Source organism: Felis catus, chromosome D1 (assembly GCF_018350175.1).
Source record: "Felis catus isolate Fca126 chromosome D1, F.catus_Fca126_mat1.0, whole genome shotgun sequence".
Lineage (NCBI taxonomy): Eukaryota > Metazoa > Chordata > Mammalia > Carnivora > Felidae > Felis > Felis catus.
The window spans coordinates 99,466,162-99,492,241 of record NC_058377.1 but is presented as its reverse complement, the minus strand read 5'-3'; the positions used below and the strand labels follow the sequence as shown (position 1 = coordinate 99,492,241).

The following is a 26,080-nucleotide window of genomic DNA, read 5'->3' as shown; positions in this document are numbered from 1 at the left end:
AATGTGTTAAGTCAGTGGCTCGGTGATATCATCAAGTGCCATGATACTTGACATCTCTGTCCATTCTGTCATCCCCAGTTTATTAGCTTTTGTCCCACACTTTCCCCCACATGGTTGTGAGATGGTGGCAGTAGCTCTAAGCATCGTCTTCTCACAAAAGGTTACATAAATCCAAGAGGAGAGAGCATGCCCCCTCCTAATCCCATATTGCCCAAAGCAGGAGGTGAGGGTGGTTAGGAAATGTAGGAGGGCATTTTTGGTTGTCACAATGATTGAGGGACACTCCTGGCATCTAGTGAGCAGTAGCCAGGAATGGTAGACGTCCTATCATGTTTAGGACAGTTGATAAAGTGAAACATGAGCTCTCATTCCTTACAACACACACACACACACACACACACACACACACACACACACACACACACTGTTTTTACATACAAAACAAGCTTTTTGCATAACTTTAATGTACACTGGATTTTCCAGGAATATAACTTCCCTGTAAATTGAGGAAGGGTTGTAATTTGTTTTGTCTGAAGTTTCGCCAAGAATCATTCACTGTTTTAGACATAATGATGGTACTGGGGGCTCTGGACAGCACACCTTTGTATCCACCTGTGTTTGTAGTTGTTGCATTCGTGGTGATTCTACGGAAGATTCTATGCCAGAAGTATGAACGTCCATCTATTTGGTATTTATTCTAGTGTGGCAATGTGAAAGTATTTGCGTATTGAAAAACATTTTATTAAAATTGTTTTTTCTCCTTTATATCACACTTGGAGCGTTATCTTGATTTTTTTGAAATTATGTGCCAATAGACTTCATTCTCTATGAATTTCATTTCAACGTAGGAAAGGAGGCATTACAAAATACTTGCAATAAAAGAAATGAGGTCAGACAGGATTGAGATCCACTGGCTACCAGAATAAAGTCTAGACAGCTTAGCCTGGCACTTAAAATCCTTCATGATCAAACTCAAAACCCATTTTTCTGGACCTGCCTCCTGGCAACATCCCTGGAGTCCGTACTACAAGCCACACCAAGATTATTCTTCATTTTTCAAACACGCCAGGCAGTAGTGATAGCACATACTGAGTGCTTACAACAGGCCGGGCTCTGTGCTGAATGTATTTACACTGAGTATGTAATACTCATATGTACTTTACATTGAGTATGTCCTTCAATGCCATCGACAAGACAATGAGGTACAGATACTTTTCTTGTCCAAATCTCACAAGTGGGGGAACTTGAGGTCACACCATTAGTGACGGAGCTGGGATTCAAACCCAAGCCGTCCAATGCCAGTCACTGCTCTTTACCATAACTGTATCGCCTCCTGGGGGATTCCCCTGCTCCCTGTCCTTTCTCCAGGATGCTTTTCCCATCTCTTGTGACCCGTCAAGGTCTAGTGCAGACTTCATGACTTCTTTAGGTGCCACTTCATTCATTATCTCTTGCTGAATCCCTCCACTTGGAATTAGTTTGTTTTCCTAGTGCTCCCACTGCACTTTATCGGTGTTTTTTTACTCTGGCTACTCTTTAAAAAACAGGTGGCAATGATAAATTGCTCTGTGTCACTCATGTCTCTCCCTGCCCCTTCCCTCCTCCTCCAACTGTCACTCAGCTGGGCTGTGGGCAATGTTCATGTCCCCAGCTCTCCCCGGCAATCACCCAAACCCTCCTGACCGCCCACTGGCTGCCACTGCACTGGAAGACACAAGCAAAGTGATTCAAACCCCACCCGCACCGCTGCCTCCACTAAACATGCATGCGCGCGCGCGCACCCCCCCCCCCCCAGTCAGAATCAGAATGCAATGCCTGTCCTCAAAGGACACTATTGTCAGAAACAGGGATCGACATGCCATGGGGCCACAGGGATACTCTCCCTTCCCCACCTTGGCAGGACATACCTTTCCTTTCCTTCTCTGCCTCCTCTCCTTCCCAGCACCTGTTGCTCCCTGAGGCTCCTTCGAGTCATGGAGACCTAACTGTTGTCTCCTGCCAAGGCCACTGCCACCACTGTTTTAGCTCATGGAAGAGTGGGTCTTGTCCCAGCCTTTTCCGATTGAAAAGCTGACATTCACCCCCAAGGATGTGTCACAATGTCAACATACAGCGCTCCATGGCCAAACGTCGGGATTTGGGTCTCCAACGGTCGGGAGTTATTTGTACCTCCGGTTTTCTCTATCAACATGGACCAAAGAGAACTCGCGACAGCAGCTCAGAGAATGAGCCTGGGTTTGGGGAGAACTGTCCCACGTCTTCATCCCAGTTTCAGCCCCCAGTATTCTATCTGCTGCTACAGTAACCCAAAAGTTACAGCTCCAAACAATCCTTTCTACCCCCTGTCAGCCTGGCACATAGTTGCAGTCAGGGTGGCTGGGCACAGAGTCGTCTTGAAGGCTCCCTCAGACCGTGAGCAGGCGATGCTGGAACCCCCGCTAGGGTCAGGGCCAGCTTCTTGGGATGCAGCCTTCCAAGGGCTCAATGCCTGGTTGAATGCTCTATTGTCACCATTTAAATTCTTAATTTGGGGGGGGGGGCACCTGGGTGGCTCAGTCAATTAAGTGTCTCACTCTTGATTTTGGCTCAGGTCATGATCTCACAGTTCCTGAATTAAAGCCCCAAGTCGGGCTCCACACTGACAGTGAGGAGCCTGCTTGGGATTCTCTCCCTCCACCCCCCCCACCCCCCACCCTCTTTCCCTCTCTCTCTGCCCCTCCTCCATGCTCACTCTCTCTCTAAGTAAATAAGCTTAAAAAAATAATTTTTTTTAATGTTTATTCATTTTTTGAGAGAGAGAGAGCGCATGGGGGAGGGGCAGAGAGCGAGGGAGACACAGAATCTGAAGCCGGCTCCAGGCTCTGAGCTGTCAGCGCAGAGCCCAACCCAGGGCTTGAACTCACGAACTGTGAGATGTGACCTGAGCCGAAGTTAGATGCTCAACCGACTTAGCCACCCAGATACCCCCCCCCCCGAAAAAATAAATTCTCAATTTTTGAACAAGAGGCCCAGCATTTTTATTTTGCTCTGGACCTTGCAAATCTGGGAGGTGGTCCTGAAGGGGGCTGTTGGCCACCACATCTACATGTGGCCTTTCCATGGAGCCTGGGCTTTCTCACATCATGATAGTTTCAAGATAGAGCCTCACCACCAGGCAGAGGCAGCACCACCCTTTATGACCAACCCAAGTCCTCCTCTTGGGAGTGGCAAGGTCACAGTATGAAAAGAGCATGGGGGGGGGGGGATATTGTCACAGCTGTCTTTGGGAAATGCCATTGTCACATCCGGCCAGGAGCGGGTCACCTCCCCATCCAGGGCCTCAACCTGTCTATCTGCAAAAGGAGGCTGGGGGTTCAGTTCCCCCTCTGGGAAAAGGCCAAGGCAGAGTTGGGAACCTGATCCTCACAGCCAGTCCCAGCTCTCCCCGGCTGGGCTCATTTCCCAGGCATTCGGGAACTCCTGGAACCCTGGGCTTTGGAGCTGAAGCCCTACCCAGGAGCGCTAAGTTCTATCCCCCTAGTGGGTTGAAATCTCTGAACAGGGCGGAGACTCTGCGCCCTGACATCTGTTTCTCCCGCCGGCTTCTCAGCGGGGCTAACAATTCCTCCTCTATCATTTCTCCCTGGGGTGTGTTGTTGTCTTTCTCATTAACTTCCCCTCAACTCCCAGCAAGGTCCCTAGACTCTGAGCTCTGCTAATTCCCCTGTAATCCACCGGCAAACCAGGAAGCTAATTAAATTGTGAGCTGGTGCGGGTGCTCTCTCTCTGTCGCTGAGTCTCTCTCTCCCATCCGTGTCCTCCCTTGCTTTTCCTTTCTGACTAGCCCCGTATAGTTTAGATTCATCTGCACACTTGGAGTGTTTTCTTGCAGGTCTCCCTGGTTCGGTCTCCTGTCTTTCAGCCAGAGTAATCTTTACGGCTCTGAGTACTGTCCCCTCTGCTGCAGGACAGCCCGAGCTCCTTAGCTCGGCATTTAAGCCCACACAGCTCACCTGCCATAGCTTCCACTCACAACCCCTTCCCTCCTGAGCTGAGCCATGCGAGGTCTCCTCCCCAAGCCCTGTCTATGTCACCTCCACACCTTTGTTCCTATTCTTACCTTTGATTGGATTCCACCCCTCACTCTTCCATCTCACTGTCAAATCCTTGCCATTATCTAGAAATCGCCTTCTCAGGGCGCCTAGGTGGCTCAGCAGCCTTGATTTCCACTCAGGTCATGATCTCATGGTTTGTGAGTTCCTTTGAGCCCTGCATCGGGCTCCTCACTGACAGCTTGGGATTCTCTCTCTCTTCCTCTCTCTCTGCCCCTCCCCTGCTTGTGCTCTCTCTCTCTCAAATACGAAAGAAAGAAAGAAGAAAGAAAGAAAAAGAAAGAAAGAAGAAAGAAAGAAAGAAAGAAAGAAAGAAAGAAGAAAGAAAAAGAAATCGCCTTCTTTATAGGGCACCTGGCTGGCTCAGTTGGTGAAGCATGTGACTCTTGATCTCAGGGTTCTGAGTTCAAGCTCCATTTTGGGTGTAGAGCTTACTTAAAATTTTTAAAAAGAGGGAGAGAGAGAGAGGAAAGAAAGAAAAGAAAAAAGAAAAGAAAGAGAAAGAGAGAGAGCCTCCTCTGGGACATCTTCCTTAATCCTCCAGTGGAGTTTCTCCCTCCCTGAGCTCTTGTAGCACTTTGTAGCTCCCTCTTGGAGCTGATCTCTTTTCACCCACTATGATTCTTTCAATCCACATCCAGCCGCTCCCACTAAATGATTAGCTCCTAGAGAGTAGGGTCTCTAGGTGTTTTTCATCTCAGCTTCTTCCTGAGCACCTACCTAAGACTGCACCTTAGAACACTTCATTGTGTCTCCTGGCCCAAGATGGCAACTGGGGCTCCAGCCTTCGTGTATACATTCCAAAAAGGGGGAAGAGAAAAGGGAGGGCAAAATAAAGGATCTCTGAGCTGAGTCCATCCCTTTCAAGCTTCTGAGTCCATCCCAACAGCTTCTGATTACACCTCCTCGACCATGCCTAGCTTCAGAAGAAACTGAGTACCTTGTCTCCCTTCAAACTCAAGAGCCCATCCCTTGTTTTACAGATGACAATGTAAGACCCAAAGAGGATCAGAGAATTAGGGAGGCTGCTGAACATACTAGTTAAGGACCTGGTCTTAGAGCTAAACAGACCTGGATTTAAATCCTGCCCCCACGTATAACCTCTTCATTCCTCATTTGTAAATGGTATGTACTTCAGGAGATGTTAAGAAAATTAAAGTAATGGATGTGAAAAAGCACTTACCACAGTTTAAGACCCAGTTATTGTTCATTGTCTTAGTTTGGGTTCCCCCCAAAACACACCTTGAGACAAAGATTTGGGTGCAAGTAGTTCAAAAGGTGATCCCAAGAAGCAGGGTGAAGGAGTGGGGCAGTGAGACAAGGAAGGGAGGAAAGGAAATAAAACATACAGAGATGAGTAGGTTTTTCACATGGGCAACTTCAATTTCATGCTAGAGTCTCTCTGAGACTGGAACATGTCTGGCAATTGGGAATTGTCCTATTGAGGGATTGAAACCTGGAGTATTTATCCCCTGGACCCTGCTTGGTTTAGGGTTCCCTGGGGGATGTTAACTCACCCTGCCTCATGCCCTCCCATAGGCCTGTGACCCAAGCTTTTCAAACTGGTGAAGGGGACAGTCATGATCTAATGGGGACTAGACAGGTGCTTTACCCCAGGCCCCAAATACCCCCAGGGCTCCGTCCAAAATGTCTCCATTCATTTCTTTCCATTGAGGCACGTATTCATTCATCATTCACCTAACACCCTGACGAAAACTTAATAAGCCCATTATCATTATCAATGCCTTCGTGAGGACTAACCTGCATCAGACTAACTGGGGTCACACAAGTTTTGAGAGTTCCAGAAGGAAAGGTCCAGAGGACAGAGGGCTCACAGGGCACTAGGCTTCTCTGGGTCCACACACAGGGTCTGTGGCAGAGCAGGGACTAGAGCACAGGCCTTCTGTGTCAACCAGGTGCAGGTGGAGGGCATCCGCTCCCGGCAGCTGAGAATGCAGCCTCTTCTAAAGCCATCCACTCAGTCAACACCTACTGAGTGCCGGGTGGGGGACAGCTCCACAGCTGTTGTGGAGATCAGCAGCGCCGATGAGGGGGTCCAAGAGGGCTGCAGGGATCAAAGCCCAGAGCGGAGGACTTTGGGGGCCTCTGATCAGTGCTGAGGTGCGGGAAGACACCTGCTCCCAGCCCTGATGTCCCACTAGATTCTGCGACGCTGGCCCCAGCTAGGCAGGCCGGCCCTCTGCGGACAGGCCCTTTTGAGCCCTCCCAGTGCCTTTCTCAACCTTCTCCCTTCTTGCAGGCGCCCTGGAAGCAGCCCGCTCAGCCAAAACCCAGTTCTGCCCCAAGGATCCCTTCCTTTGCATCCCCTCCCCAGGGGGTCCAGGCTGACCCTTTGGTGTCTGGGGGCTTGGTCTTCCTCCTTCCTTCCTAAGCAGCAATGGGAATTTTGAGATTCGGAGGTAAGGAAGAAAAACGAGGTCACTTTAAGCTCTTTCTTTACTGGTGACATTGACCCATTTTATCCTGCTCTTCCTCAGACCCCCCTCCTCCAGTGTCACTCAGTCTGGACATCTGTCCCAGCCCAAATCTCACCTTCTACTGTCCTTGCAGCCCAGGGGCTTGTCTAGTCGGTGTCCTGCTGCAGTCCCCTCTCCTCAAACCAGGGAGGAGGCTCGCCTGAAGAGTGCCCTGGGCCACCCCCAGTTTGGCCTCTGCCTCAGGCCTCAGTTTCCCCATCTGCTAACTTGGGTTGATGATGCGTGTTCTGTGGAGCCAGAGGGTGAAGCTCCAGGGAGGTCACGGATGAGGAAGAGCCCAGGGCTCTGCGCAGCCTGCGCAGGGGCCTCCTCCGTGCGGTGCCCCTAGGCCCTGCGCGGCCCCCCTTCCTCGGCGCGCCCCTCCCTCTCCCTTCTCCTCCCCTCTCCCCCTTCCCGCCGCTCCCCTGCCACTCCTCCCGGCGGTCTGCTCGGTTCGCTCTTCAGCCGTCCTCTTTCCCTAGCGCCTCGCTGCCCCGCGCCCGCCCCGGGGTTCCGGGGTCCCGGGGTCCCAGCGCCCCGCAGCCGCCGCCGCCGCCGCCCCCGCCGCCGCCGCCCCCGCCAGGCCCGGCCCCGCCGCAGCGCGGGCGGTCAGTGCGCAGCCCCGGCGCCCGCCCGGAGCCCGGAGCCGGATCGCGGGCTCGGAGCGAACCCGACCCGAACGCCGCCCCCAGCCAGGTGAGGGCAGCTCCCGGGCGGGGAGCCGAGGTTTCTCCCGTATGGAAGCGGGGGTGGGCGAAGGCGCGGGGGGAGTCGGGTCCTTTTTTGCTGAAAGGAGGACCTGGGAGCCTTTTCATGAAAGAGGCTCAAGGGCTTTCACTCCGAAGGGATGGATGAAGGAAGGATGGGATGGGGGGAGGTCTGGGGTACCCCTTCCTGAGAGATCTATTTTTTCAGGAGAAAGGATTAATTGCTTCTGTAAAAGGGGGACTTATCTTTTGGGGAACATGAGAGGCTTTCAAGGTGGGAGGAGGTTCTGGCGGGGCTTGAGGGAGGGGGTCATTGGGGAGTGGGGTTTGGCGAGGAGCGGGGCTCTGAGATCCCCTTAGCTTGACATCGCGGCACCTCCCCCGTCGGTTCCGGGGCTCTGGGTCTGCCCCAGCTCTATGTGTCCCAGTTTTTTCTCTTTGAGATGATTATTTTGAGCCTCACCTGGGCAGAGCCAGGATCAGCCATTTCCTTTCCTGGAGCTCTGAGGCCCACCTGACACCCTCCCACCTCTGACCTGTGCAGGGAACGGGTTTTAAAGAGGGATGGGGACCTAGGGAACCTGGGAAGTGGGCAGTGGTGGGTGAGAAATGGGCAGACGCTGGGTAATGTACACACACAGGAACACCCTCTGACCCTCGTGGGGTGCACCAGAATCTGCAGGGAGATTGTTGAAGGCAGGGTGGGCAGGTGCTCCTGGGGTAGGACCCGCTAGGGGAGGAGCAGGGTCAGGAAGAGTAGTGATGTTCCCATAGTCCCAGAAGGCAAAACGCTAGAGTTTCTGCTTGTCTCGTTGGTTTTATTTGCTTTTTGCTTTCTTTCTCCTTTGCCCTGGATCCCAAGATTCATTTCACTTACCTCTCCTCCTCTTTTTGCAAAAAGGGAAACTGAGGCTAAGGACAGGTTGGCTGGAAATATATATGTCTAGGAGGAAAAGATGGTGGAGAGAAAAGCATACTGAATTTGGAACCGAAAGACCTTGGCTCAAGGTTGCCTCAGTGGGCATGGTAACCTTGGGCCAAAATGCTTCCCCTTGTTTGGGTCTTGACTTTCTCATCTATAAAATGGGAGAGGGCCCCCTGCCTTGCACGGTTGCTGTGAGACCAGATGTGTCCAAAGAACTTTGTAAAAGGGAATACTCATGAGGTGCAATCTTCACCACTGTAGACGGGTCTCCTCCCTCTTCCCTGCCTTCATCAAGGGTATTGGCTAGCCCATGGGCTGCCTTTGTAAGAAAGGCATGTACTCTGGAAGGTTCAGCGAGGTTAGGGACTTGGGGTCTTTATTATGAAAATTAGAAAGAGGCACACTTTTCCTTCCCCAGGTGCAGCAGCTCCGCACCACTGGGCAAGTAGAATGTGGGCTAGATTCCAGTGCCCACGTACCCTAAGGTGAATGGCGTTGTGTAGGGTGCAACTGCACCTGGCAACCCTTCTCAGCAAGCCCCAGGGTCTCTAAGAGACACCAAACTACACACACTCCCAGGGCACCTCCCATGGAAGCCCAAATCCTAGGCTGTTGCCAGCTCACTTTCTTTCCTCTCCACTTCAGGGCTTTTGGGTATTCAAGCCCCAGAGCCTATGCCCTACTAAGAAGCATGGTGGAGTTAAGTGTTGCCTTCACAAGCTCCCAGAGGGAGGAGTTACTGAGTCCCTAATTCCTTATGTCCAGAACTTGATCAGAGTACTTTTTTCAAGGCCGAGAACAGAAGCATCTGCACACCTGGGCAACAATGCCCTTCACAAACAATGTTCACACCTGCTATCTCAGAGCATCCTCAGTAAGATTGTGAGGCAGGTCTCCTCCCCATTTACATAAAGAAGGCCAATCCCAGAGAAATTAAGGCACTTGCCTTAGGTTTCACAGCATTTAAGCAGTAGAGCCAGGAACGGAGTCCAGTCCTTCACTCCACGGCTGCTGAGAAACAAAGCTCCTGAGCTCATAATCTTGCCAAAGCCTTGCTGGAACTGTTGCTCTATTCACAGCAGCCCCTCGTTCTCCCCTTCCCCTCAGTGACCAGCCCTCAAGCCCAGAGGAGAGTCACTGTCTCTTCCTCCGCTTTCTTGGGGGGAGGGACCTATGTCAAAGCCCAACTGTTCTGGCCTCTTTACTGCAAGAAGGGCCCCTGGGGAGTCCAGAGTGGGAGCGGACCCTTGAGTGGGTCAGAGGCCAGGAAAGGGGTCAATGAGCAGCTATGTCCTGTCCTGCCCAGATGGGGGTTGAAACAGTGGCCACCAGGGAGGACATCAGTACAGAGAGCTAGTGCCTGAGTGAGGGGCAGGCAGAGGTCCATAGTATAGCCACAGAAAATGCAGCAAACCAGGCTGAAGGAAACTCAGAGACCCCTGACCATCCACTGTGTTGCTAAGGTGGGGAGGGGGTAAACCCAGCTGACAGGACTATAGGCCTCTTAAAGCATTTCTGCTTGGACCTGTGGTACAGGAGTGTGAGCTTTCACTTGAGAAAGGGGTTCAGTTCAGTGCTTACAAAAAAATAATAATAAAGGAGACTCACTGGCCTAATCTAATGGTTATTCCCAAAGTGTGGTCCCTGGACCAGTGGCATCTGCCTTGCCAGGAACTTGTTAGAAATGCAAATTCTCAAGCCTCATCCGAAACCTAGTGAATGGAAATTTGGGGGTGGGGGCCCAACAATGTGTGTTCTAACAAGCTCTTTACCGGACCCTGAGGCCGGCCGAAGTTTGAGAACCGCTGATCTAGTCCAAGTCTGTAGGAAACCGAGTCCTAGTTGTGGGCCAAGGGCAGGGCTATGAAGATAACTGGTCTCCCAGTCTCCGAACTCTGGGCATTTGGAGGCGCCCCCAGCACAACCGCCCACCCTCCTCCCCCTTTTGCCCGCCCCCCTTCCCAGGCACCATGCTGCTACTCCTGCTGGGCGTGCTGGGCCCTGCCGCTTGCTGGGCCCTGGAGCCGGCTCCGGGCTCGACGGAGCTGCGCTCTGCCTTCTCGGCGGCACGCACCACCCCCCTGGAGGGCACATCGGAGATGGCGGTGACCTTCGACAAGGTGTACGTGAACATAGGCGGCGACTTCGACGCGGCCACAGGCCAGTTCCGCTGCCGCGTGCCCGGCGCCTACTTCTTCTCCTTCACGGCTGGCAAGGCCCCGCACAAGAGCCTGTCGGTGATGCTGGTGCGCAACCGCGACGAGGTGCAGGCGCTGGCCTTCGACGAGCAGCGGCGGCCAGGAGCGCGGCGCGCCGCCAGCCAGAGCGCCATGCTGCAGCTCGACTACGGCGACACGGTGTGGTTGCGGCTGCACGGCGCCCCGCAGTACGCTCTCGGAGCCCCCGGCGCCACCTTCAGCGGCTACCTAGTGTACGCCGACGCCGACGCCGACGCGCCTGCGCGCGGGCCGCCCGCGCCCCCCGAGCCGCGCTCTGCCTTCTCGGCGGCGCGCACGCGCAGCCTGGTGGGCTCGGACGCCGGCCCGGGGCCGCGGCACCGGCCTCTCGCCTTCGACACGGAGCTCGTCAACATCGGCGGCGACTTCGACGCGGCGGCCGGCGTGTTCCGCTGCCGCCTGCCGGGCGCCTACTTCTTCTCCTTCACGTTGGGCAAGCTGCCGCGCAAGACGCTGTCCGTGAAGCTGATGAAGAATCGCGACGAGGTGCAGGCCATGATTTACGACGACGGCGCGTCGCGGCGCCGCGAGATGCAGAGCCAGAGCGTGATGCTGGCGCTGCGGCGCGGCGACGCCGTCTGGCTGCTCAGCCACGACCACGACGGCTACGGCGCCTACAGCAACCACGGCAAGTACATCACCTTCTCCGGCTTCCTGGTGTACCCCGACCTCGCCCCCGCCGGCCCGCCGGAGCTCTGAACCCCGACCGGGAGAGGAGCCCAGGGGCGGCCCGGGGCGTGTATGCCGAGCCGGGCCGTGGCCTGAAAGCCCCGCCGGCGCGAGCATGACGGCCCGCCCAGTGTGGCTGACTCTGCCAATAAAGTGGGCCTGCGTCGGCGCCTGTCTGCCCGGGGTCCTGCGCTCTGTCTTGTCTGCGACGCTGTCGTCTCGGGCTGGTGGGATGGGAAGGCACTGACTACTGCAGACCGGGGGGTGGGAGTCGGAGGGCAGAAGGCAGGGTTTGGTCAGGCGCTGGGAGGGCGAGGAGATGGGAATTTGATTAAACTGAACCCTATTCACCCGACCCCTTGCGGGCCTCCCCTTCAAATCCTTGTAACTCCTTCCCACTGATCTACGACGTCATCCTTAGGGTCTGGCTGGTTCCTTCTTGTGACAAGGGGCCACACCCTGCTAACTTTCTGGGAGGATGGGATTCAAGGAAACAGAACATTCCTTCTTCTAGCAGGGCGTGTGAGGAATGAGTTGATACCTGGTTGCCCCAACTCCTGCCTTCCCAGGACAGGGAGGGTGTTTTGCCCAGGACAAGGGTTAAACAACTTACTCTGGCATAGAAGGACACAGGCTCCAGGAGGCCAGAACAGAACATTTAATGGAATAGCTACACAGGATCAGGACTACACCAGCCAACCTCAGCTTGTCTCTGCCCTCACAGCCTCACTCCCCACTCGAGGTGTTCAATTGAGCCTTGTTGAGATGGACCAAAAAATATCCGCTTCCCTGTCTCCACCCGCCCCCTCCAGAAAAGGTAATGTTTCTCCACCTGCTTTCCTCCTCTCCTCCTCCAACAGACAGGACTAAAGATGTCTAGTCTATGGCTAGTCCAAATGGGGAACTTGGGGCTCAGGGACTCCGAGCACTGGATGGACTTAAAAGGGGTATCTAAATTAGGACTGGGTGCTGAGCATTCACAAGGCTCCTGTAGATTCTACCGGACTTGTTATGGACTGCCAGGGTGGGAGTTGGAGCATCTAACTTGGCTTTCTTGAGGGCAGCTTCTTTTTCAGCATCTCTTGAGCACACTTCTCAACCCTGACCCCAACACACACACACACATACACACACACATATACACACACCCGCGAGTCTGTGCCTGCTGCCTGAGACCCAGGCTCTTAGCCTGCCAGGGCTCAGGGAAGAAAATGGGGAAGGGGTAAAGTGGGTTCCGGGGTACAATCCAAGGCCAGAGACCTGAACACAGTGGAAAGAACACTGCCCCGGGTGGGTGTGGCTTGGGGTAGGAGTTGGGGAGGGTCAGGGAAAGGGGTCAAGGATCAAGGCCCAGGGTCCCAGAGAAGGGGGCTGCCCCTGGGGGCAGAAACCCTTGCATAGGTCCCAGAGTGTTTCCTGTGCCAGCAGGGCGAAGACCTGGGCCCAGCGACCTCTTTCCTCAGCCTCACTAGCCTTATGGAGCCGGTAGACACAGGACAGGCTTGTGAGGAGCAGGTGTTCAAAGTCCCAAGGGCTAAGAGGAGGCCCTTTCCGCAGGTCCTGGAACTGCTGCAGCCGCTGCTTAGCACCCTCCAAGTCACTGGGCACGTGGTGCTGCAGGAGGAGCCTGAGTCGGCGGCCTGGGCGTGTGGACGCCAGTTCCTCGTCCTGGATGTGCAGCTGCCCTATGACATCCAGCTCCAGCCCAGCCCAAAGCAGCTGTAAGGGGAGCCGTGTAAGGGGTGGGCTGGGGCCTGGGGGTGGGGGCAGGGCAGGGAGCAAGAGTGGGCTAGGGGGGCATAAGCAGGCAGTAGGACCCATGCTGGGTGGCCCCCCTCCCCCAGCAGGCCCAGCTTAAGACATCCCCCTTCCCAACCCTGAGCTTAGGGACCTCTGGACATCCCCACCCCCGTATCCCAGGCTGGAGGAAAGACCTCAAACATCACTTCCGGGGCCTCTGGCTCCTGCAGGCCACCTCCCACGCTGGCTCTGTTCATGGGCTGCCCTGGGGCAGCAGAAAAGAGTCAGGCCCCTGCCAAGCTCCACCCTGAACACCCCAGCCTCCCAGAAGTGCCCCTTAGCTTCTTGGTAGGGATGCCAAGTGGTTCTTCTATCTACAAAAGAGTAGGAGTGCCACCCCATGTCCTCCTTTCCTTACAGACACATGCACATTGACATCCTCCCTCCCAGGCATAAGTCTTGTGATCCCAAAATCATCATCCCAAACCCAGATACCACCTCGGCAAGTGTCCAGGACTCCTCCTTGAACTTCTGCAGTTCCCTTGGCAAAGAGCTCCAGACCGTTGGGTCACAAGACACTTCACTTCCCACTTCCCCTCCCTGTAATCATCTGGGACAGTGTGATCTCAAATAGTGCCAGTGACTCTCCCCAAAGGTCGAGGACCCCTTTTGGAGGAACCTGCTCCTTCCTTGCTCCTCGGTAGTGCTCATGTGGAGGCCAGGGAAGCCAGGCCAAGGCGGGTTGTCTGCTGCAGCTTCCTTCATTTCACTCTGGTCTGCTGCCCAGCCCTTAGAATGATTGTCCCAAGCCCAGGGCAGGTCCGGAGGTCCTGCTTTGCACACCTAGAATAAGGCCACTGCCCAGCTCTGTCCAGGGCTGGCACTGAGGGCACCTAGGACTACCTCCCTTCATTTCACTTGGACCTTTCTGATTCTGGGGCTGGGGCCCAGACCATTACCACGTGCTGCACAGGTCAGTCTGGTACCCACCTTGCCCACAGTTTCTAGGCCCTGCTAGGTTCAGATAGAACCAAATTTAACTGCTGTCAGCCGACAGCCTTCCTTGGTTCCCATCCACCCCACCCTAAAGCCCCGGTACCTGGATAGTGCTGGGTTGCAGTTACCCCAGGGAGAAGGCAAGTGGCTACTATTAGCCAATCCAGGAACTGCATCGTCCTAGCTGTGCCCCACCACGTCCTTTGAGTCTTTCTCTCCCCAGCTGCTCTCTGCTCCTGCATCCGCCTGCCACACACCGCAGCTCCAACTTTCCACTGCAGGCGGCTCAGGCGTTTCCTATTTTGTGTGTCAGCCTTCAATGCTAAACAGGGAGGGGCTGGCTCTGACTTCCCAGGACCTTTCCATCCCATGGAAAAGTGGAATCTTAAGTTGTTGGCAGTAGAAGCCTGGCTCCCTGCTTGTCAAGCCCTCAGCCTATTCCTGCCCAGATGGGCGGGATGCTTAGTTAATAGAAAACGGAGCTTGGTAGCAAACAGCTCCAGCTTGCCCCACCCTTCCCCTCACCCCCCAAGAGGTAGGAAAGAGCCCAGCAGTAACGCTACCTTACTATCTGTCCTCACCCTCAAAACATCCTGCAGCTGAACTCAGGCTTCAACACCCAGTCAGGCCCAGCCCAGCCTCCAGGGAGCCCCTCAGCAGCCAAAAGCATCAGCTGCAAAGCTTGGTCCTGCAACTGCATTGGTCCTCCAATGGCATGGTGAGCTGTTTGGGTGGTCTCATGGACAGGCAGAGTCGAGCGCTTCCAACTTAGGTGCTCAGCCACCAGCCAAACAAGCCCCAGGCTGGCTGGGGTAGGGAGTCCTGTCCCCTGGAAGATAGGGGTACATTCTGCACCCCTGCAGAATGTACTTTGAGTACATTCTGCACCAGTCCTGGGACCTCTTTTGCTTGCTTACAACATTCTCAGCTCTGGCTAGAGTCTAGGAAGATTACCTTAGCCCAAACATGATGGGCCGTTAGATTGCAAGGAGGTTTCATGGCTCAAGACTCAAAAATGAGTCATGGCTCATGGAACCCTGTGGATGCTTAGATGAGATGGGGGGGGGTTCCCTGGTTCCACCCAGGCCCCTCCATCCATCAGCTGCCACCAGACGGTCGGCTGTAACAAGGAGTTTTCTCCTCTAGTTGTTAAGGGCCCTCCAGTTTTTAGGAAATGCCATGCCACACCCATCCTAAGCCCTGTGGACCATGAGAACTTTCCATTTCAGCTCCAGAACCCTCCCTCAGAAGTACATCCAGGCTTGCAGGTCACCATGACTGCAACTGCACTATTCAGTCCCATTAAAAGAGATTCCTGGTTTGGCAGAGTCTCTTTAAGGGAGAGGGAAAAACCCCTGCTGAATCTTCCCTTTCCCGAGTCAAGCTTCACTTCTACCCAAAAGCACACAAGAAGTGGTTAGTCTAAGGATTTTATTTACAGGGACGCTTAGTATAGATTAAGGCGTTTTCCAGTATCCACATGCCTTCCCTGGAGCTACTTGGTTTCAGGTTTCTTGTCCCCAGCTTCGAGCTTGAGACTTTCAGGAGGCTGCCGATAGGCAGGGAAAGCCTCCCAAGGGCTGTTCAGGTCAAACTTGCGGAACTCCTGGGCCAATTCCACTGGCTCAGCCACCACCCGCTTCACCTCATCGTCATAGCGCAACTGCAGAAGAGAAAAGCAGGCTTAAGCACTGAGGAAGACCTTGTTCAGAGCTGCTAAGGAGCCTACTTTCCCAAGGCTATGGGGGACTTCACCAGTCTCTTTACTTCCCTGTCCTTGACTGCTATCCCAGCCTCTGTCAACAAGTCTCCAGGCATGTCTGTATTACCAATCAAGTCCCATCCCAACCACAATCCAAAACGGCCTGCAATCACCCAGTCAGGCTCCCCTGCTCACCATCCCCACATCATAAGCTCTGAGCTGCTTTTGCAGCACAACTGACTTTGCTCACCCATCCACTCTTATAAGGAAATGCTTATAAGCATTTGTTGGGGGTTAGGGAGCAAGTCTGTGGCTGAAAAGAGTAAACCTAAATTGGCAAGCACTCAAGTTCAGACCATGTGGCTTTGGCACTATCACTATAAAGATGCAAGGCAATAAATCTGGCATAGCTTTTCTTTTCTGTTTTTTTTTTTGTTGTTGTGGTGGTGGTGGTGGTTTATTCATTTTCAAGAGAGAGAGAGAGAGCGAGCGAGAAAGAGAGAGAGACAGAGAGAGAATGAGTGGGGGAGGGGCAGAGAGGAAGGAGAAACAGAATCTGAAGCAGGATCCAGGCTCTGAGCTGTCAGCACAGAGCCTGATGCAGGGCTAAACCCATGAACCGTGAGATTGTGACCTGAGCTGAAGTTGGACACTCAACCGAGTGAGCGACCCAGGCACTGCTGGCATGGCTTTTCTTGTCTGGAGGATCAGCTGGATAAAGTAAAGACAAACAGGTGAAGAGGCAAAGCAGGTAAGGGAGGCCAGACAGTGAAAACGAGGAGAGGGAAGGAGTCCTGACCAGAAGTAGCTTGAGAAGGAAATGGGACCATGCAAAACATGAAGAAAGCAGGCATATGTCGGTACAGAAGGGGGGATTGCCACTATCTCAGCATTTCTAAAAAGTTACTTTTCTACAAAATGACACATATGTTTGTATGCAATGGACCATCTTCCTGCTCATAAACAACCTGTAGCACAAGGGTGGTAAAGCAAAGCACTGAAATTCTTCGTAAGGCCCTTGTAGTCACATGTTACTAGTCCTGCCTTTAACCATCCTCAGGGGCTAAACATTTAGTGTCTTCCCTGTCAGCTGCCTTCTCAGAGATCCAGGGCAGGGTAAAATGATCCTCCACTTTCAGACCTGTGGACAAAGTGTGTCCTCAAGGTTGCCTTGGTCATTAAAATGATCATTACGATAATGGCTAATGTCAACTGAGTAATTACAATACACTAGGCTTTAACATCATTTAGCTCAATGTAAATCTTTTAAGTAGATTTTTATTTATTATTATTTTTTAAATTTATTCATTTATTTTTGAGAGAGAGAAAGCACACTTGAGTGAGGGGCAGAAACAGGGAGAGAGAGAATACCACGAGGTGCAGAGAGAGAGAGAGAGAGAGAGAGAGAGAGAGAGACAGTGGAACTCAAAGCAGGGCTTGAGCTCACCTGAAGCAGGGCCTCAAGCTCACAAACTGCAAGATCATGACCTGAGCCCAAGCTGGATGCCTCACGGCTGAGCCACCCAGGCACCCCTAGCTCACTGTAAATCTTATTAGTTAAGTACTACTGTTCCTGTTTTGCAGATGAGAAAACCGTCATAGATAAATTAAGTAACAGACCCCAGATTACAAAACTGGGACTAGGATTTGATACAGAGCCTATGCTCTTAAATCACCACAATTCACAGACCATATTTCCTTCCATGCTCAGCACACCCCAGGTTCCCTGCCAGTCTTTCCCTGAGGCCATCTGCCCTAGTTCAAGGTTCCTCCTACCTCAACGTAGCCAGATAGGGGAAAGTCTTTCCGGAAAGGATGTCCCTCAAAGCCATAGTCTGTCAGGATCCTCCTTAGATCAGGATGGTTAGCAAAAAAAACTCCAAACATGTCCCAGATCTAGAAAAAAAAGGCCCTCAGGCAACTCAGTCCATCAGCCAACACACGGGTGAGGATGCACTGCATGCAGTTATTTCAACTAATTCTGCAACTCTGGCCCAGAGGCAGGATCCACTATGTCCAGAAACTCACCTCCCTCTCATACCAGTTAGCTGCCTTATACACAGGAACAGTGGACTCAATGGGTGTCAGCTCATCTGTGTAGGTCTTCACACGGATCCGGGAGTTGAAGCGCAGAGAGAGCAGGTTGTAAACAATCTAGAGAGAACAGAGGGGCTGGAAGACCAAGATGGCCACAGGGTCTGAGGCACGAGGTGGGTAAGGGTTCTACCTGTGAACCTGCCTTCTGTCCTGAAGCTCAAAATCCTCAAGATTCTTATATTTACAACTACTTCCAAAGGCCTAAGCTATGCTATACCTTAGGATGTCAGCATGCCTGTCTTTGCTCATGCTACTCCTGGCCCCAATCCTTAGCAAGCTAATTCCTGATCTCTTGGTCATCCTTTAAGATTCAGCACATTCTCTCTCCCTTCAAAGAAGCCTCCCATACAGGACTCTGAGAGCCCCTCTTGCAGTCTCATAACATCTAACATCCCATGCATTATATGTTATTACAGTAAGCTCTTTATGTGTCCTTCACCCTCACTAGAGCGTGGGGGACTCCTTGAGGGCAGGTGTTGGGTGCCCTTGATCCTTCTCCCTTGATCCCAGGATCTGGCCAATAGTAGATGATCAGTAAATATCAACAGCTAAATATATGGAGAACTTGCTCCATGCTGGCAATCTACCTGTACGATCTCATTTCATCCTCACAGCCACTCTATATAAAGTAGGGACAGTTTCACATATATTTTGCACATAAGAAATCTAAAGCTTACAAAAACTAAACAAAATGCCTGAAGTCACATAGCCTGTTAGTGGCAGAGCTAGGATTCAAACTTGAGGTCTGCCTAATCCGAGGCCCCAGTTTAACTGCTGTGTTGTATTGTTTGACCCAAACCGAAACTGAGGAGGACTATGGTTCCCATTGGTAGCTGTCATCCTAAAACTTGTCTGTCCCTTTTCTTTCCTTTACTCCCCAAACCTTCTCAAATCTCCTGACCTCAAAACGGTTTTGCCGGGTGGGGACGTCCACTGCTGTCAAGTCAGCCAAGGATTTGAACTGTGCATTGGTGTGATCCCTGAGGAAAGTCAGCACTGGGATGACTCCGTCAGGATGGATACAGATCTCTAACTCATTGAAGCAAGACACCTGCAGACGTGGAAAGGGAAAGGTGAGGGAAAAAAGAGCTATTGAGAGAGCAGTTAATGTTAGTAGGAGTCCTGGTTGAGGGCAGAGAAAGCAGTCCAAGTGGGGTAGAAGAGTCTTTGGTTTCTTTGATACCAGGCTGCCTACTCCTCCGTGCCCTGAGAACATGGTTCTTTCTTGACCCATGACCAAACAACAATAGTGAATATTACCTGAACTTGTTGGACATACTTGGGCAGGATTTCAGCCACATACTCTCCAAAAGCTGAGAGCTGCTTGTGGGCCACATCATTCCGTGGTCGGACAGTGGCTGGAAGGAGAAGGCATATTTAACAAAGGAATGGAGAAGGCAGCAGCCATGCCTACATTCAGTCTCCTGGGTCTGTAAGGGGTATTGTCCCCCAGCAGGGCTCCCTGCAGAATCCTGAGGAAGGTGAGAGTGGAGGGTTCCAGGGAATAGGAATTGATGAAAACTTAGGGGAAATGTCACCTACAGAGTCCACAAAGACTCTCCTTATTACTACTGCGTTTGGGGTGTTTGCCTCTTCTCAAAGCTACTCCCTAGTTCTTCCTTCACAATGCCTGCATTTTTGTTAAGCAGTGTGTCTCAATTCTTTTACCAGACCAGGAATTCTTTAAGGGTGGGAATGAGAATTTCTGCTTTTCTGTATCTCCTTATCACCTGGCTCACAGCAGGCTCTCAAGCTAAGAGCTGCAGGGCTGAAGAGCCCTCACAGATTAGTCAAAACCCTCCCCCCCCCCGCATTGAGGTAACTGAGGGCCAGAAAGGGGGAAATACCAGGTCTCTTGACTCCCAGTCTACTTATGTTGATTGTAATATATCTCCATACACGCATGCATGCAACCCTAAACCATGAGTACCCACACATCATAGACTGCACACATCATGGTTAAGTGTTGTCTGACTCTGGCAGCAGACAGGCCTGCTCTGTCACTCGCTAGTGCTGTGACTCTGGGTAAGTTACTTCTCTGCATTGTTTCCTAATGTATAGTAAGAAGAGCACAATGCTATCTACCTCGTAAGACTGTCCTAAGGACTAAGATCCCTCGCTAAATCGCTTAGCAAGGTGCTTGGCACACAAGAAGCCCTCAATTAATGTGAATCACTATCATAATGGCTCTGAGACCTAAACGTTGTTTCCTGATCTCAAAGAGCTGACAGTTTAATCGGAGAGAAAAGGAATCATGGAAATGGACAGGGGTCAATCAAGGCCGTAACAGGGAGCTAAAAGGGCACAGCGAAGAGTTCGATTCTGCTTGCATGAGGACCACTGCAGTCAGGTCTCCACAGAGATCTGCCAAAGGACGCAGGGAAGGGCATCCCAGGACAAGGGCAAATATCCAAAAGAATGAAGGGTCCCCCGCCTGTAGTCCCGAGAAGGGCCCGGCCCACACATACGGCGCGTGTCTGCCGCGACGCTTTCCCTCCTCACCGGCAGCAACAGCACCGAGGGTCGCCCGGCCACTGTACGGAAAAATAAGCGCAGAGTGAGGCCTGATAGGCTCCCTGCGCCAGGCGCGCCTCCGCTCCCGCCCAGGGCCTCAGCCAGCTGCCCCCTGCTTACCCCTGGCCAACGCCACGGACCCTACGAGACCCCGCCACCAGCCCCTCGCAGCAGCCGCCGTCGCGGCCATGTTCCAGGTTACAGACCAGGCATCCAAGACCCACAGGACACGGAACCCCAAGGGCACGGACCGGAAGCGGAAGCATGCATCTGATTTTCTTCCGGGCGGACGCGGGGCTAGAAGCAGAGGTTCCGGGTTCCGGGCTTCGGAATGAAAGGAGGGAAAACAGGTGAGAAACCGAGGCAGGCAGGTGGGGAAGCCGTGAGGTGAACGTGGCCCGAGTTTGGTGTGGTAAGAGACTGTAGAGAAGGCGAGGACCCTAATGAACCGGAGCGGTGAGAGGAGGGGAAGGGGCAGGGGTCTGGTTCCACATTCCACACCCCTCCCCCGCTCCCTGAGCTAAGCTTTTGACGAGGGCCGGCGGGCGTGGCCGGGAGGGGGCGTGGAGGGGATAGGGGAAGGGGGGGGGGGGGAGAGAAGAGTGGTTTCCCTAGCGACCGTTTCCCAGGCGACTCCAGGTGAAGCGGGGACACAGTACTTGGCGTTAGGCCTACTAGTGCCCCTTGCTGGGACGGCGGGGCTTCGTCTCTAGTTCTGGAACGGAGTCTTGGGAAGTCATCAGGGCGTGAGGGGGGAGAAGCTCAGAAAAGAGAAAATGTGGAGCTAACAGATGTCCCAGGCCAAGCCTCATATTGGAAGGTCTGAACTCCATGCACGTGGGGGAAGAGGGGCCTCGACCAGAAGGTCGCTGGGGTCTATTGGGTTCTCCTGCCCAGAGCCTCACTAGTTTTATGCCCAATAGTCATTTGGTTAGTAAGGCTTTTTGCCCGGCTTTTCCTCCAGTCACTTGCTCTCATGTGTTGACCTAAATAGCCAGGTTTTTATTACATCATGGAAAGGAATATTGTTTTTATACGGAAACACCCAGAGTAGGACGTTTTATCGATTTCATTAGGAATGGAGTGTCACTGCAGGAAAATGAACCCAGCTTCGGTTGAAGGAGAGCTTCTGAGATGTCATTAGGGCCAGGACTAAGGCCAATCTTGGCCCACTTTGCTCTCACTTTTACCTTCTCCCTCCATAAATTGAACAGTTGGATTCATAGACTGTGAATTCCCCATTACTCAGGGTGGTATTGCTTTGCAGACAGCTGGCAGAGAGAGAAGTTGGCTGCCATGGAATCACCAGAGGAGCCTGGAGCATCCATGGATGAAAACTACTTTGTGAACTACACTTTCAAAGATCGGTCACACTCAGGCCGTGTGGCTCAGGGCATCATGAAACTGTGTCTGGAGGAAGAGCTCTTTGCTGATGTCACCATTTCGGTGGAAGGCCGGGAGTTTCAGCTCCACCGGCTGGTCCTCTCAGCTCAGAGCTGCTTTTTCCGGTCCATGTTCACTTCCAACCTGAAGGAGGCTCACAACCGGGTAATTGTACTGCAGGATGTCAGTGAGTCTGTCTTCCAGCTCCTGGTTGATTATATCTACCACGGGACTGTGAAACTTCGAGCTGAAGAGCTGCAGGAAATTTATGAGGTGTCAGACATGTATCAGCTGACGTCTCTCTTTGAGGAATGTTCTCGGTTCTTGGCCCGCACCGTGCAGGTGGGGAACTGCCTTCAGGTGATGTGGCTGGCAGACAGGCACAGCGATCCTGAGCTGTACACTGCCGCCAAACACTGTGCCAAGGCCCACCTGGCCCAGCTGCAGAGCACAGAGGAATTTCTCCACCTGCCCCACCATCTGCTCACTGATATCATCTCGGGTAAGTTGAGGGATGGGGCCCGTCATACTCAGCTACTTGCATATGATGTTTAGTGGACATTCTAGTTCAGGAGAAAGGAGCCTTCAGGCTTTCTGGTGTTCGTTTACGTTATTATTCCTGGTAGGAATTTAGATGTCTTCTGAGAGATTCAGCTGCGAGTTAGCTGTTGTCACAGGCAATCCCTTTTAGGGGAGGAAACCTGGAAAATATAATAGTACTGTGCAATACACAGTTAACCCCTGAACGACGTGGGGATTAGGACTGCCAACCTCTGCACAGTCAAAATTCCATGTGTAACTTTTGACTCCCCCAAAACTTTACAAATAGCCTTCTGTCGACCAGAAGCATTGTCAATAACAAAAACCGTTAACACATATTTTGTATGTTGTACGTGTCGTGTACTGTATGTATTGTGTTCTTACAATAAAGCTAGAGAAAAGAAAACGTTATTGGGAAAATCATAAGGAAGGGAAAATATTTACAATATTGTACTGTATTTATTGAATAAAACCCGCATATAAGTGGACCCACATAGTTCAAACCCATGTTTTTCAAGGGTCTATATACAAGTGTTGAATTAGAAAAAAAGCAGGGCTCACCCCCAAAATGTAGTGAGGAGCTGTTTGTATTTATACTCTGGTATCTTTTGTGTATAATTGTTCTCATCTATCCTGTACTTTGCACGTACTTGTGGGACTAGTTATCTAAGTAAATTGATGGGTCAAGGTATTTACATAAGGAACTTTTTTAAAACGAAGCTTACTTTGGCGGTGGGGGATGGCTCAGTTGGTTAAGAATCTGACTCTTGGTTTTGGCTTAGGTTGTGATCTCGAGGTTCATGGGTTCGGGCCCTGTATCAGGCTCTGCACGTATGGCGTGGAGCCTGCTTGGGATTTTCTCTCTCTCTCTCTCTCTCTCTCTCTCTCTCTCTCTCTCTCTCTCTCTCTCTCAATAAATAAATAAATAAATAAATAAACAAACTTAAAATTATTTTTAAAAAACTTATTTTTTTAAAGTTTATTGAGAGAGAATGAGAGAGAGAGAGAATCCCAAGCAGGCTCCACATTAACAGCACAGAGTCCAACCCAGGGCTTGATCCCAGAAACTGAGATCATGACCTGAGCCAAAACCAAGAGTCGGAGGCTTAACTGACTGAGCCATCCAGGTGCCCTTACATAAGAAACTTTTTTAAGTGAGGGGCACCTGGGTGGCTCAGCCAGTTAAGCATCTGACTTCAGCTCAGGTCATGATCTCGCAGTCACGACAGGGCTGCACGAGTTCGAGCCCTGCATCAGGCTCTATGCTGACAGCTCAGAACCTGGAGCCTGCTTCAGATGCTGTGTGTCTCCCTCTCCCTCTGCACCTCCCATTTGTGCTCTGTCTCTCTCCCTCTCAAAAATAAACATTAAAAAATAAAATTTAAAAAAAGAAACTTTTTAAGTGATGCGACAATTGTAGGTAAACCATCCTGGCCCTGCTAGTGAGGTATGCTATACTTTGGCAGGTGTGAGCTCTGCAGCCTGTAGACTGCTTCCATGGCAAATATGAGCATATCAAGTCATCCATTCTGATTAAAAGAAATAATGCAATGTAGGTTAACTTCTTATACACACGCACATACATACATGGTGGTAGTATAACAAAGCGGTTTGTATCTTTAAAGCCACTGGCTCTAAATTTCCCTTTTGGATTGTTGGATTGCCATTGACCATGCCTTTCCTCTGGCTCTCACAGATGGAGTTCCATGTTCTCAGAACCCAACAGAGGCAATAGAAGCCTGGATCAATTTTAATAAAGAAGAAAGAGAGGCTTTTGCAGAGTCACTCAGGACTAGCTTGAAGGTAAGGCAGATTTCGCTTTCGGGTTGGGACACCATAATATCTATACATTCCAGCCATCTACTGATCTGGCCTCTTTGATACCTGGTGATGGTGATTAAGTCATCTCTGGCTCAAAGTTAAGAACTGGGGAGGAGGATGTGCATGAGCCTAGAAACCATAGCTCAGCCTCTGAGCTCCATAAAGTTCCTTGAGAGAACTACTTTCACCATTGCATTAATCCTAAGTACCTTTTTCCTAAAGCACCAGCTCAGGATGAGAGCAACAGATTCTCTGCCCCAGCATATAATGACTGAAAGGTGAGAGTCAGGATGGCATACAGTAACCAGAGGGAAGTAGCGGGTTAGAGCAAGATACAAGTGTGTGGTCCAGAACCTTTAGATCTGTGTCTCAGCTGAGTCTTAGCCTAGAACTGATAGATGTCATCTATAATTTTAATTTTGCCAATAGGAGATCGGGGAGAATGTGCACATTTACCTGATCGGGAAAGAGTCATCTCGTACCCACTCGTTGGCTGTGTCCTTACACTGTGCGGAAGATGACTCCATCAGTGTAAGTGGCCAAAACAGCTTGTGCCACCAGATCACTGCAGCCTGCAAGCATGGTGGAGACTTATACGTGGTGGGAGGGTCCATCCCACGGCGCATGTGGAAGTGCAACAATGCCACTGTGGACTGGGAATGGTGTGCACCTTTGCCCCGGGACCGGCTCCAGCACACCCTGGTGTCTGTGCCTGGGAAAGATGCCATATATTCATTGGGTGGCAAGACACTACAGGATACCCTCTCCAATGCAGTTATCTATTATCGGGTAGGTGATAACGTCTGGACAGAGACAACCCAGCTAGAGGTGGCTGTGTCAGGGGCCGCTGGTGCCAACCTTAACGGGATCATCTACTTACTAGGGGGGGAGGAGAATGACCTGGACTTCTTTACCAAACCTTCCCGACTCATCCAGTGCTTTGACACAGAGACAGACAAATGCCACGTGAAGCCCTATGTTCTGCCCTTCGCAGGCCGCATGCACGCAGCTGTGCATAAGGATCTGGTGTTCATCGTGGCTGAAGGGGACTCCCTGGTGTGCTACAATCCCCTCCTAGACAGCTTTACCCGGCTTTGCCTTCCTGAGGCCTGGAGCTCTGCCCCATCCCTCTGGAAGATCGCCAGCTGTAATGGGAGTATCTATGTTTTCCGGGACCGATATAAAAAGGGGGATGCCAACACCTACAAGCTTGACCCTGCCACTTCAGCTATAACTGTCACCAGAGGCATTAAGGTGCTGCTTACTAATTTGCAGTTTGTGTTGGCCTAAGGCTATAGGGGAAAAGCAGCTGACTTTTGCCCTCCCCTTTTCCAGCACCTATCCATCCAAACTCGAAGTCTCTGGGGCCCCGATCAGAGTACTATGTTATGTTTTTGGCACATGTTAGAAAGGGCAGCCCCTCAGTCCCTCCTGAACCCATAGGGGTGTTCCATTTGGGGCTTTTTAGACTGCTGCTGTTGAGCTGGCTGCTTGAACGGAGAGTAGACAAGCCTGTCCTCTGCCGTCCCCTGGTAATCCTGTGCCTCATAGAACAAGCCTTTTCTCAGATCATAGGCACAGCCTCCCCTCTTTACCTGATCAGTGTTAAGTAACTTAAGCACCTCTGATCCAGGACAGAAGGAAATGTGCCCCATCTTCCTTTTTTCTATAGCCTGCAAAGTGGGTAGTTGGTAATTTTTCCACAAAGAATTAGGTGTTAGAGTTTTCCTTCAGGCTTTGGTTGGGAGAATGCTCTAAGCTGAAGGTGTCCTTCACCAGCAAGCATCAACTCTAGAATTCAGGACTTGTGTCTGTTGTTTTCTCATCTCTCTGTCAGGAAACGTACAATATGGTTTTATTTTTGGCTTACTCCAAGGGGTAAGCCAGAAAGAAGTAGAAAGGATTATTTCTGATTAATAGCAGAAACTTTTTTCAAACTTAAATATATAAGGTCTCTACTCTTTTAAAAGCTCTAAGATAAACTAAGAGCTAGGAACTGTTCATACAAATAAAAGTTTTTGAAGGGATATGTGTGTCTGTTTTGAATTCTGAAGGAGTGACTTCCCTAGGGAAAATTGATTGCATACCCACACATTTCTAAGCTGCTTGGATCCCATACTTCCTTTTCTACATCCAGAATCACTGCTCCAAAAGGGAACAGAGCCCCGGGGAGCCAGTGAA

At 51.7% G+C, this 26,080-nt stretch overlaps 4 protein-coding genes across 5 annotated transcripts; 2 read left to right on the top strand and 2 right to left on the bottom strand.

The window, feature by feature from the left end:
- Positions 1-7,132: 7,132 nt before the first annotated feature.
- C1QTNF4 (C1q and TNF related 4) lies at positions 7,133-11,282 on the top strand. The gene is made up of 2 exons (XM_023239834.2): positions 7,133-7,264; positions 10,166-11,282. The coding sequence occupies exon 2, from the start codon at positions 10,171-10,173 to the stop codon at positions 11,134-11,136; it is 966 nt and encodes a 321-aa protein (XP_023095602.1). The 5' UTR covers positions 7,133-7,264; positions 10,166-10,170; the 3' UTR covers positions 11,137-11,282.
- A 467-nt stretch (positions 11,283-11,749) lies between these two features.
- On the bottom strand, positions 11,750-14,666 carry FAM180B (family with sequence similarity 180 member B). Its single transcript, XM_003993250.5, has 3 exons — positions 13,946-14,666; positions 13,041-13,111; positions 11,750-12,825 (listed from the first exon to the last, which is right to left on the bottom strand). The coding sequence occupies exons 1-3, from the start codon at positions 14,211-14,213 to the stop codon at positions 12,430-12,432; spliced, it is 735 nt and encodes a 244-aa protein (XP_003993299.4). The 5' UTR covers positions 14,214-14,666; the 3' UTR covers positions 11,750-12,429.
- Positions 14,667-15,259: 593 nt separating this feature from the next.
- Positions 15,260-20,414, bottom strand: NDUFS3 (NADH:ubiquinone oxidoreductase core subunit S3). The gene is made up of 7 exons (XM_019812414.3): positions 20,276-20,414; positions 20,110-20,175; positions 18,902-18,999; positions 18,543-18,692; positions 17,573-17,698; positions 17,321-17,440; positions 15,260-15,505 (listed from the first exon to the last, which is right to left on the bottom strand). The coding sequence occupies exons 1-7, from the start codon at positions 20,343-20,345 to the stop codon at positions 15,338-15,340; spliced, it is 798 nt and encodes a 265-aa protein (XP_019667973.2). The 5' UTR covers positions 20,346-20,414; the 3' UTR covers positions 15,260-15,337.
- On the top strand, positions 20,366-25,926 carry KBTBD4 (kelch repeat and BTB domain containing 4). 2 transcript variants are annotated; one of them, XM_003993248.6, is made up of 4 exons: positions 20,366-20,505; positions 21,423-22,040; positions 23,775-23,881; positions 24,329-25,926. In XM_003993248.6, the coding sequence occupies exons 1-4, from the start codon at positions 20,487-20,489 to the stop codon at positions 25,187-25,189; spliced, it is 1,605 nt and encodes a 534-aa protein (XP_003993297.1). In that variant the 5' UTR covers positions 20,366-20,486; the 3' UTR covers positions 25,190-25,926. The 2 variants fall into 2 exon arrangements, with proteins under 2 accessions (XP_003993297.1, XP_023095600.1); XM_023239832.2 differs by lacking the exon at positions 20,366-20,505 and adding an exon at positions 20,755-20,975.
- Positions 25,927-26,080: the final 154 nt, after the last annotated feature.

Coding starts and splice junctions, on each gene's coding strand:
- C1QTNF4 (XM_023239834.2), top strand. CDS start 10,171: ATGCTGCTACTCCTGCTGGGCGTGCTGGGCCCTGCCGCTTGCTGGGCC.
- FAM180B (XM_003993250.5), bottom strand. CDS start 14,213: ATGGGATGGAAAGGTCCTGGGAAGTCAGAGCCAGCCCCTCCCTGTTTA. Junction 13,112..13,945: donor TGCAACCCAGCACTATCCAG/GTACCGGGGCTT, acceptor CTGCTGCCCCAG/GGCAGCCCATGAACAGAGCC. Junction 12,826..13,040: donor CCCCGGAAGTGATGTTTGAG/GTCTTTCCTCCA, acceptor CTCCCCTTACAG/CTGCTTTGGGCTGGGCTGGA.
- NDUFS3 (XM_019812414.3), bottom strand. CDS start 20,345: ATGGCCGCGACGGCGGCTGCTGCGAGGGGCTGGTGGCGGGGTCTCGTA. Junction 20,176..20,275: donor GTCCGTGGCGTTGGCCAGGG/GTAAGCAGGGGG, acceptor TTTTCCGTACAG/TGGCCGGGCGACCCTCGGTG. Junction 18,693..18,901: donor AGTATGTCCAACAAGTTCAG/GTAATATTCACT, acceptor CCACGTCTGCAG/GTGTCTTGCTTCAATGAGTT.
- KBTBD4 (XM_003993248.6), top strand. Junction 22,041..23,774: donor GCTCACTGATATCATCTCGG/GTAAGTTGAGGG, acceptor TGGCTCTCACAG/ATGGAGTTCCATGTTCTCAG. Junction 23,882..24,328: donor CACTCAGGACTAGCTTGAAG/GTAAGGCAGATT, acceptor TTTTGCCAATAG/GAGATCGGGGAGAATGTGCA.